General features: G+C 58.6%; 1 protein-coding gene across 1 annotated transcript; it reads right to left on the reverse strand.

Moving 5' to 3' along the window:
• Positions 1-1,712: 1,712 nt before the first annotated feature.
• On the reverse strand, positions 1,713-10,944 carry LOC308525105 (uncharacterized protein C11orf24). The gene is made up of 4 exons (XM_081099869.1): positions 10,792-10,944; positions 7,079-7,246; positions 3,719-3,887; positions 1,713-3,005 (listed from the first exon to the last, which is right to left on the reverse strand). Exons 3-4 carry the CDS (start codon positions 3,792-3,794, stop codon positions 1,906-1,908), a joined length of 1,176 nt encoding a protein of 391 aa, XP_080955995.1. The 5' UTR covers positions 3,795-3,887; positions 7,079-7,246; positions 10,792-10,944; the 3' UTR covers positions 1,713-1,905.
• Positions 10,945-11,525: the final 581 nt, after the last annotated feature.

Raw genomic sequence — 11,525 nt, forward strand, 5'->3', positions numbered from 1 at the left:
AGGCTGGTTGGGCTCAGCGGCTGTTCACAGTCGGCTCAGGCAGCGGAGGCCTGAGCGGGGGAAGGGGCCCCTGGGCCTGTGGACCAACCAGTGAGGAAAGACGGGCTGAGGACTGGCGAGGGCGGCGTGGAAGTTCTGACCCGTCTCCCCACCCTGTGTCCTCTCCATCCCTGGCTCTTACATCATCTCAACCCATCTGGGAGTTACTATCCTGGTCTTTATCACGGGCCATTTGAAATCCCTTTTTGGAGGAGGGAGAACTTAAACGAGAGGAGCTGTTACCCAGGCCTGGCTCAGGAGACCTCTGTGATGGGGACCTGGGGTCAGACGAAATCCGTCTCTTCCTCAGGCTTCTGGGTAGAGAAGCAGGAGTGGCCGCCCCTCCCCGCCCCAGGTCCATGACGGATGCTATGCCGTTTCCCCACTTCACAGGCAAAGCCGCCAAGCTCCAGCACATTCCATGCTTGCTCAGAGCAGGTGGCAGCGGCTGCAGACCCGGCCTGGGTACCCAGCCTCGCGTGCTGCCCGTCAGCTCCCGCTGCCGTGGGCAGGGGAAGGCCCACTCACTCACACGCGATGGCTCCGATTGAGCCGTGCGGTCCGAGAGCGCACTCGCCCTGGGAATCTGCGTGCGGAGAGCCAAGTGTGGTGACGTGGGGATTTGCCTGGTGCCTGCAGCCCTCGGCGTTGCTCAAGGGTCAACTCTAGTTACAGAGCCGGGCTTACCCTGACTGCGGCCCCAGTGTGGGCTGTCTCCTCTGTGCCACAGCGGGCATGCTTTGAAATGGGGAGGGAAGCCCTAGCCGGTTTGGCTCAGTGGATAGAGCATCAGCCTGTGGACTGAAGGGTCCCAGGTTTGATTCCAGTCAAGGGCACATGCCCGGGTTGCAGGCTCAATTCCAGTAGGGGGCATGCAGGAGGCAGCCAATCAATGATTCTCTTTCATCTTTGATGTTTCTCTCTCTCTCTCTTCCCCCTCCTCTCTGAAATCAATAAAAATATATTTTAAAAAAGAAAATAAGATGGGGAGGGAAGCTGATCTCCCCGGGCTCAGGGGGAGGGCAGTGCGTTCCCTGCATCAAGCAGGACAGTAGCTGGTACACGGCAAGGACACAGGTGTGGCTCTGAGGGCCACTGGTGTTGGGAAGCAGGAGCCAGGAACCCAGGGCAATTATCCCGCCGAGGGGAGCGGGCCCTGTACTCACTGGGGCTCCCCAGGTTCCAGGGTGACCTGGGTCAAGGTGCTAGTAATGACCACCTGAGGCCAGTGCACACACGCGGGGCCACTGCGAGTGGGAGCTCAGCAGGTCCAGGCTGACCTGGTTACAGCGTGTGGCTCGGGTGCGGTTCACACGGTGGGTGCAGAGCTCATGCCCAAATCAAACTCCACACGGTTCACCACCTAATGGTCCGGGGAGAGGGGGATTGGAGGAAAGGGCGGTCTCCACAGGGCACCAGAGACCCCTCCCGCTGAGTGTGGGCAGGTCTGGGCACCAGAGCGAAGCCCAAGGAAGCGGCCCAGGCATAGCAAACTCCAGGGCCTCTCGTATCTGCAAAGGCTCTCCTTGGCGAGGTGGGCGGCGGGGCCACAGAATGGAAAGCTCTGAATGGAAAGCGGTCGTTGCTTTAATTCCTGCCAGGGTCTGACACAACAGGGCCCACCCACCCCAATCACTGCCCGCTCCATCGACATGATCGTTTACAAAAATAAATATGAAAAAAGCAACATTTTAGTGACCGTGGAATTAATTCGACCGTAATTAAATGTGTTTAAACATCTGGCAGAGCTCCTGAATTGCACCAAAGGATTTGGAAGCACTTGGTTTGGTCTCGGGGGGAACATGGAAGGAGGGCAGGGCCCAGCCCCCGGAGGGTCCAGCTGGAGCCGAAGGCGCCTCCGCCCCCTCACATTTCTGAGTCCGCGTACATCCCGTTAATCAAGTAGTCCACCTGCGTGTAGTCCTTCTTCTTGTAGTTCTCGTAGGCCTGCAGCGCAAACAGGACCACGACCGCGAAGAGAAAGGCCACCCCAAGCAGGAGCATGGCCAGCAGTGCCCCCCTGTTCACTGGGGACAGCGGCAGGGCCCTGGTGGTGACCGCCAGGTACTGGCCCTGGGTGCTGAGCTGGCACGAGTCCGTGGTTGGCACCTGAGGGTCCCCTGAGCTCCCGGGGGTTGGGCCGGTGGGAGCAGGGCCACCTGTGGCCTCAGGCCACACCTGCTCGGGTGTGGAGGGCGTGGCAGGCCCCGTGGCCCCCCGTGGAGATGACACAGGGCTTGGCGGTGTTGTGGGGGACGTGGCCTCCACCCCAGGTGTGGGGCTGGCCTGTGGCACAGGAGCTGGCACTGTGCTGGCCACTAGCCCCTCAGCTGTCACCGCCGTGGTGGACACGGCAGCCACGGAGGGGGTGGGCTCTGGGGTTGTGTTCTCGAGGGGCGGGGTCGGCCTGCTTGCTGTGTCTGCCACGGGTCGGGCGGTCGACGGCTGGGTGGTGGGACCTTGTGTGAATGTGTTAAGTGCGTGGGGACTCGTGGGGAGCGTGGGGCGGGCTGTGGGGTGGCGGGGGGTGTGCTCGGAGGGGCCCTGTGAGCCCCGGGCGCTGCTGGCATTTGCCGTGGTGGCAGCAGCAGTCTGCGTGCTGGTGGCCAGCGTCGTCCTAGGTGCTGCTGTTGGCAACGTACCGTCGCTGGGTGCCTGGGTGCGGGGTGTGCTGAGAGCGGCCGTGGACGCCGGGGTTGGCTGTGTGGACGTCAGCGTGGGCACCCTGGAGTCCGTGAGGTTGGCGGGACCCACGGTAGCTGCCGAGGTGCCCCCGTCGGTCCCGGGTGTCCTCCCTGCCGTGACTGCAGGGGAGCTGTGGGCGGCTCCCGAAGTCTCTCTGGCCAACGTGACAGGAGAGGGTGTCGTCGCGCCCTCCGAGGTTCTGTTAAAGATGCTGTCAGTCGTTTCCCTGGATGTGCTTTTTGTGACTAAATCAGCCTGCGTCTGGTTGAAGACGAAGGTCCCTTAATGTCAGAAAGGGGAGAAAAAGGCACAGTCAGGGGGCTGGCTGGCAGCTTCGCTGGCCTGTCTCCTGGGCCCGGAGAGACGAGGGCGGGTGTGCACAGCTTCCCGTCTCCTCGCTGCCACACCTGGCCTGCAGCCCACCACAGGGGCAGCTGGCACTTTGGTTTAGAACTGCTCTGCCCTCTCTGAACCCCAAGCCCGTGGAAGGCTTAAAAGCTTCCCTCTTTGATCCAATCCCCAAAACAGCAGACAGGGTGAGCCTCACATCACAGGTGTGACTCCTCATTAAACCCTCAAACACTGTGTGGCTTACAGAGCAGATAACCCGCCACCCAGGTATTCCCACCAGAGACCTCTCGGCTTCATGAAGGCTCTGCAGCGGGATGCCTGGGGGCGGAGGGGAGAGGGGTGGGGAAGGCCCTGTCAGAGCGGCAGCCACCAAGTGTCTGAGGTCTGAATGGACAAACTCCCCAGCAAAGGCCAGGCTTCTGGAAGTAAGGAGGCTTTGCAGGTCCAGCCAGAGACCCGCTCAGGGCTCCGAGGCCCGGCCCATGGGGGGCTCCCTACCCTCGCTGGGCCTGGAGAAGCTCCGCCTGACAGTCCTTCCCAGCCTGGCTCCTGTGGAGCTCGGGGGCTCGCAGACACCCCTCGGGCTGAGGGTGCGCTGGGGCCCCTGGGGCCTGTCCAGCAATCCCCCCGTTTTCTCACTCACCTGTATCCCGGGGCGCCACTCGGCTCTCAGAGAAGGATAAGGAGGAAATGCAAGCGAGCACCAGGGCTGTCCACATCTTGTGGGTGAGCCGGGAGCAAGGCTGGGCAGTCCCCGGGGCTCCCAGCCACCGCTCAGGCTGCTAACGATGCCGGCTACGTGGCTGAGGGATCTGTGATCAAGAGACAAGGCGTCCGGTCAGTCACGCACAGCCTGGCCTGGGCACAGCACTGCGCCGTGTGCAGGGCTCTGGCCTGGACTGGCGTGCCAACGAGCCAAGCGCCTAGACCAGGCTGGCACCCAGAAGAGCGTGCCGCATCTCAGCCACGGTGATTAGTGATCTGACCAGCATCTGTGTTGGATGGTTTAAAGCACTTCCTGACCCGGTTCCACTATGAGTCTCAACCCCACAAGTGCCCACTACCCACGCCCGAGTTCAGAGTTTGAAGGAGCAGCGGGGCAAGGGCCGAGGCCTCCTGATCACCAAGATGGGCCAAGTCTTCCTCCTCAACGTCTCCTGTGGCTGCGGGACACAGCCCAGGCCCATGGCACCTCTGTGCAGCCCGGATGGCGGACCAGGCCCTTCACACGGAGACGCCACTCAGCCAGCCACCATCCAGCCACCCACCCAGCCACCGTCCAATACCCCAGTGCCCGCTCCTGTGCCAGGCAGCGCACAGGACAAGAAGGTGGAAGCCACACAGCTCCCTCCAGGAAGCCTGCTGTCCGCAGGAGACACAGAAAAGAGGTCCCTGCGGGCTGGCGCGGACGTGGAGCGGAGGCGTGACTCGAGCAGGAAGCCTGGCAGGTCTTGAAGGGTAAGTTAAAGGCAGGTCCTCTGGGAGACTGGGTGAGGGTGGGGAGCACAGGGTGCTGCAGGGGCCCAGAGGAGGCACTGAACTTAGGGCGGGTGGGTGGGTAGGAGTGGGTGTCAGAGGTTTGCTAAGAAAGTGGCACCTGAGCCATGGTCTTGTAGATGGATGGGCTCCGCCTGCTGGGAGGCAAGTGGGAGAAAGCAGCAGGTGACAGCAGCAGGGTGGGGCCCAGGGACAGTGTGGCAAGACCTGCGATTAGACTGGACAGGTAGGTTGTCCACCAGGTGAGGGGCGGGGAGGGCACATGCAGGCAGGCAGGGACGAGGCCCCACGAGGCTGTGGAATTGGTGAGGGGGCGCCACTGTCGAGACGGAGGGCAGGCTGAGAGGATTGGTTGCAGGAGCCCAGCGTACATTCCATTAATTAAATAGTCCACCTGCGGGAGACAGCCGGACGGCAGAAACTTCCGGAAATGCCACCACGGCCAAGCCTCACCAGGATGAGGTCCCTCTCGAGTGTCACAGGCTGGGACTCCTTGCTGCAGGGGTGCCACGGGGAGCTGAGAGGCCAGCTGACCTCAAGTGTCCCGTCACCTCAGCTCTGCCAACGGCCCGAGTCCCACATGGTCCTCCCCGGACAGCAGCCTGGCCACACTCGGTCATGCCTGGTCCCTGACTCACCACTCGATTCGGGCAGAGGGCAGGCCGGTGGGACTCAAAGGGCAGGCAGGCAGCAAGAGTGGGGCTCCCCAGCGTCCCTCCAAAGTCAACCCTGCCTGAAGCCACCTTAGGCCTTCGGTCTCCCCAGGGGCCGTCACTGTGCGGGTCCCGAGTTCCACGGAGCATCGCGGGAGGGAGCCGAGGGCACGGAATGAACGTCCTGACCGGCTCCTCGCCCAGCACGGCCCTGCAGCCAGGCCGCTCCTGGTGACCGGCACAGGCTGTGTCTCCTCCCGCCCCCATCAGCCCGAAGCGTCACAAGTGAATCACCGCTGCCCTGACCCACTTGCCCCCACCCCCACCCCACAGCTGCCCAAAAGACCCTGGCAACCCACAAAGTTGACCCTGCCTCCACGGCTCAAGCCCCCACCTCCCTAGATAACCCCAGAGCTCCTTAACAGGGCCCAGGCGGCCTCCGAAGTCTGGCCCCACTGGCCTCTACGCTACCCTCGCCCCCGTCCCGGGCACGTGGAATACCTGTCGCTCCCAGTGCAGAGCCTGGCTTAGCCAGCAGCCCACAGACAGCCCGTGCAGCAGAAAGGGATGTTTTTGGGGCAGCCACACGGTGGCTTTCTGCCTCCTGGGATGGATGGGGACGGTTGTAAGGTGGCCCCATGACTGCAAACTCCATCTGAGCACAAACTCTTCTGGAAGCCGGCACATCCCCTGGTGCTTCTGACCCCTCCCCACGAGTCACGGACTTTATCTCACTTCATCCTGCACTTTCCCGCCAAAATCGTCTGCAAGGGCTCCTGAGCTCACAGGTTTGGAAGGTTGCTCAGCCCTACGAACCACAGATTTGCATCTGTCTTCTAGAGAGCAAGGGCATTCTTTGTTTTGACAGACAAGTGGGGGTGGGGAGGGGAGAGAAGAAACAGACACTGTCATGAGAGAGAAGAATCGGAGTGAAGGTCCCAGGCACGAAGAACTCGCCCCTCCACCCCCATCTGCCGAGGCCACGCAGCTGGGCTCCTGGTAAATGAATGCATTTAAGTGGCTCTCTCCAGCCAGTCACATCTGGGCATGCGTGGCCCTGCGCCTGAGCCTGGAGCTGGGTCCCCTGGGGTGGGATGACGTGTCAGGGCTTCCTGAATGCACCCCAGGCCCAGGCCCTCCGATGTCCCCTCGCTACAAGTCTCTAGAGCAGAGTTGGCAAATATTTCCTGTAAAGAGCTAGACGGCAAACATTTTAGGCTTTGTGGGCCACGCAGTCCTGGAGGATATGTACATGATGGGTGTGGCTGTGTCCCACTAAAACTCTGTTTGCAAAGACAGGTGGCAGGCAGGCCTGGTTTACAACCCCTGCTCGAGCAGTGAACTTCGGGATTCTTAGACGCAGGGAGCGCCTGATTTGATGTGCGGAGCGGATTTCCTCCTCCCCGCCTCACCCTGGGACAGACGTGGACCATTTCCCTCCTGTCCTGGGACAGGTCTCCTCCCAGAGCCCCTTCTGCCAAGAGGCACCTCCTTTACCCCGGCGTCAGCGAGGTGCTGTGCACGGGAGCTCCCACAGTATTATGGCATGGAGACACAAGCCGAGAAGCTTTTGCGGCGACTGGCTGGCATTTGTGTTACAGAAACAGATGAAGGCCACAGTGACCACACGGTCCCCACCTGTCCCCACCTTTGGGCCACCCTCCCGGAGGACCTCAGAAGGCAGAACCTCTGACGTGAAGAGCCACAGTCCGGGCCCCTCCTGGATATTGGGAGGCTCAGCCCTCAGGGCTTGGCTGTCTTTCCTTCCCCTTGAGGCTCCCTGAGTTTGCAGGGTCCCCTCCGAGCTCACTGTGCCGTCACCAAGCAGGTGACCCCGGCCCTCAGACACTCACCACAGGCAGGTGCTCAGGGCACGCTCTCGGGCTCGGCACGGTGTGCTTGCCAGGCGAGGTCTGGCTCTGCAGGAGGTGAGCGCAGCTGCGAGGAGCGCTGCGGGCCGCGGCATGCTTCGTGGAACATGCGGGACACGGGCAGATGCTCCGCTCTGGTAACTGTCGCATCTGGGGTTTGAAACAGAGTGAACACTTCTTAGGGAAAGCAGGAGGAAAACGGTCCGTGAGAAGGGGGGCAGCATTCAGTAGATCATGGCTGGGAAAATGAGACTATGATCAAAACTTTCCCTGGCACGGCTTCCTCCTCAGGAAGCAATAGGACAGGTGTGCAGAGTGGAGAGCGACAGAGATGTGCATCACGGTGCTATTTATAATAGTAAACAATCGGAATGGTGCCCTAGCTGGTTTGGCTCACTGGATAGAGCGTCGGCCTGCGGACTCAAGGGTCCCGGGTTCGATTCCGGTCAAGGGCATGTACCTTGGTTGCAGGCACATCCCCAGTAGGGGGTGTGCAGGAGGCAGCTGATCGATGCTTCTCTCTCATAGATGTTTCTAACTCTCTATCCCTCTCCCTTCCTCTCTGTAAAAAATCAATAAAATATATTTAAAAAAATCGGAATGGTTACGTAAAATAGGGTCCCATCCATATATAAAATACTATGGCAGCTGTTAAAAAATACACAAATGTCTATTTACTGGCATGGGAAGATGCCCAGCGTGGAATGTGAAGTGAAATGAGCAGGTCACACACAGGACACACACCACGATCCTGTTTTGTTTAAACACGTGAGCATGCAGTCACACTCGTGTGTACACAGCTGCTTGCATATCCATTCACACACAGCTACACATATATGCGCACTGCCACATGTATACATATGCAGTCACACCCATGCATGTGTACAAACAATCACACACACAATTACACAAGGCGAGTGCACACGCGGAGCATTTCTATCAGGCCGTATCAGGAAACTCCACAAGATTCTCAGTTAACTTCTGCCGGATGCCATCACCGCCTGCTCACTCCCAGGCAGTGGGACTGCGGATCACTCCCACGGAACCGGGAATTGGCTGCTGTGCCGTGACTTCATCTCTCTGGTATGGTCCTGCCTCCACTTTCCAACAGCCTACTCGAAATGTCAGGATTAATTTGTGGGGACCTGTGCTAATCTGGGAAGTTGACTCACAACAGACAAACCATTCACAAGATTTAAAATAACAGTTTCCCCTGCAAAGGCTTCAGTGAACCTTAAAAGAGGGTCAGGCCAGTTATTCTCATCATTATCTGGAGACTAGACAGATCAAGATCTCAGACTACGCTAGATGGAAAGTAAAGAGACCCCTGGGCAAGAAGGAAATAGCAAGAAAGAATGAAGTTAGTATTAAGTAGGAGGGAGACCAGGGCAGATGGAAAGACAGGAGGTTAGGCTGGTGCCGGGAGTTCCCCCTTTTCAGGGGTCAGCTCCAAGTTCTGCAGAGAAGAGGCAGTACCCCCACGAGCCAGGCACCACTCCATCAAAAAGGCAGCTCCATGCCTGGCTGGCCTGGCTCAGTGGTTGAGCATCGACCTATAAAATCAGGAGGTCACAGTTGGATTCCCAGTCAGGGCACATGCCTGGGTTTCGGACTTGATCCCTAGTAGGGGACGTGCAGGAGGCAGCCGATCAAGGATTTTCTCTCATCATTGATGTTTCTCTTTCTCCCTTCCTCTCGAAAATCAATAAAAAGAGGTATTTTTTAAAAAAAAGGGAGCCCCAGACAGCTCTTGGTGTCACTTTCCCGATCCTGTTCTGGCCTCTCAACACCTCAACACCTCCTGTGTCTGATTACTTGTGTTCCCAGCCTTGGCTTGGTTTTAAACTCTTTTATGAACCTGTTTATTACATGCAGGGTGCTGCGTGCAAGTTACATGAAACCAGACTGCTTCCAATGCCTGATTCCTTTTTCTGGCTTACACGGGTTCCTAAGACCCAACACGGGAATCCTCAGGCTTGGCAAGGACTACACACCTGTTCCCCACGTTCCGTGGCTCTGGTGATACTTCTGTATCAGCAGCATCACGACCCCAGTCCCTACTCCAAGCTGGAGAAACCATACGTACCAAGGAGTGGGGACTGTGAGAGCAAGTACAGGGCAGACCGGCAGCACCTATCCTGACACGCCACCTGGCTGAACTTTGATAGCAGAACCCAAGGGACACAGGCGTGTGGTTTTGTGTATGTAGACGTTGTCCTGTGGTCCAAAGGGTGTGCCCCTGTGGCGAACGGGGGCCTGGAGCAGTGGACATTGTCTTAATTACATTGATTGCTTCCGGGTTTCTGCAAGTTTTGGTATCACAGTTAAATGCTGATCGACAGCCTAGTTTTTGTTCGCAGTGTGCCTGTGTGGCAAGTTTGGCATATAAGCAGAAAACCCGGTATTTTAGGTACTTTCCTCGCCGATTCATTGAAATTTTAGAGATGCTTCCTTTGGGGAGAAAACAAAACATTACAGGCAGAATTGTTAAGTGCCACATATATGTTTTATGGCAAACTCTGTGGATGCTGACTCCTCGTGTTAGCCTAACAGTTAAATGCACACACTGTTAAGCAGCCACCCAGACACACATGGAGGAGGGAGATAAGTAGATGGAGGAGTACAACCCCTCCCCGGTAGAAAGGGCCTGCGGAGGTCTGCGTCACCGAAAGGGCCAACACTCCCTGGGCCCATCCTTGCCCTTGGAGGACATTTCAGTGCCCCGCCTACACGGGAGTGTCCCAACGTTCCCATCTGCTGCTCCCAAACCAGAACAGCCTGGTCCTCTTCTCTGCTTTGCGATCCCCTGGCTCCTGCCTCTCGGGCCCCCATCCAGGCTCCTCCTTTGGAGTCTTAGCCCCCAACCGACTCCTTCTGTTTCTTCCTCTCCCCCTATTCCGTGCCAGTGTGGCGGAAAAAGGGACCATGTACTGACACTGACAAGCTGCGGGGAGGCCAGCACGGCAGGCCCTGCAAACTCAGAAACGGAAAGCAACCACACAGGGGAACATAAGAACCCCTAACGAGAAGCGGTGATGGCGGTGGTATATCCTAGGCCCGTAGCTTCCTTGACCCATTACTTTAAGTGAGCCTGTCTCCTCTTTTGACATCCAAGATAACATACCTACAGAATGTCAGAGTAATTTCCTTTTCCAGACAACTCAGGGCACACCCACCAACCAGAACACAGAACCCCCTCACTGTCATCTTGTTCCCCAAATACTGTCTATGCAAATGGTAATTCGCTGTCCTGTGCCCACCAGTGTAAAAGCATGTGTGTGTCTGTCCGGGTTACTTTGCATTCGATCCCAGAGGTTTCCCCCACTTTACTTTCTCCTGCCCCCTTAATCTGTCACCAATGAATTCCACGTTACCCTCCTTAAGCCTCCTTTAAGCTGCAAACTGCCCTTCTCCAGAGCATTTTCTCAACTCGGGGAGATTTTGCTTCCCAGCAATGGTCATCAGTTTGGCTCAAATAAACTCATAAAAATTCTTCATAGGTTTGGACATTTCTTAGTGGACACCTCCAATCCCCAGCACCTTGCACTCTGTGCCCCCGTTCACGTTTTCTCTTCTCCCCCTGCTCTGCCTCTCGTGCCCCATTCATTCTCCGGCCCCCCACCTCCCTCTCTCAGCCCCAAGCCCGTCCCGGCAGCCGTGGCCACAGCATCCCGATGGCAGCGCAGGCCCCTTACCCGGGCGCGGCAGGCCTGCAGCGGCCGGGCGGCCCTCGGACGGCGTGAGGCGCCCGCGGTCCGGCGTGGGGACGTGGCCGGCAGTAGAGCAGAACCACCCGCAGCCAGAGCGCTAGGGCGGCCGCCCGGGCCCGCCCCGCCCCGCCCGGCCCCAGGAAGTGACGTCACTGGAAGGCGTGCCCGAGATGGGGCGGGGCAGCCTCTGCAGGCGCAGGGATCCGCTAGGTGGTGACTGGCGCCGGCGAATGCGAGTCGAGAAAGGGGCGTGGTTTCTACAGACCCCGCCCACAAAGGCGGTCCAGCTATGTCTCCCACGGGCCGGAAGTCGCTGTTCCAGACTGGTCTTTGGCGGAAGTGGTCCTTGCGGGTCTCTGCCGGCTTGGATATGGGCACCTCGCTGCAACGATCGGCGTGCCGGGCCTGGGGCAGGGTCAGATCAGATGTACCCCAATGGTTCACAGAGAACCGAGGGGGTGACCCTGCCATATTCCTGCCCTCCTCCCTCAGACTTGAGCCAACCCCTGGGTGCCCGCGTTGGGGAGGGAAGGGTCTTACTAGTAATAGCAGCGATGGCAGCTTACAACTTGCCGAGCCTTGTGCTTGGTTCGGTGACTTTCCGGCAGGTCCGGTGACTTAATCACTGCAGTAGCCCTGTGAGCTGCTTCGCCTCCATTTTACAGACACAGAAAGCAGGCTAACAATGGGGAAGTGGCATGTAGGCTTATGCTTATTTC

This window comes from Myotis nattereri (genome assembly GCF_964212035.1).
Source record: "Myotis nattereri genome assembly, chromosome: 9".
NCBI lineage: Eukaryota > Metazoa > Chordata > Mammalia > Chiroptera > Vespertilionidae > Myotis > Myotis nattereri.

What these genes read in the sequence shown, in the direction of transcription:
- LOC308525105 (XM_081099869.1), bottom strand. Translation starts at nt 3,794, where the DNA reads ATGTGGACAGCCCTGGTGCTCGCTTGCATTTCCTCCTTATCCTTCTCT. An exon ending in AGTGGCGCCCCGGGATACAG is followed by an intron (nt 3,006 to 3,718) that starts GTGAGTGAGAAA and finishes TCTGACATTAAG; the next exon opens with GGACCTTCGTCTTCAACCAG.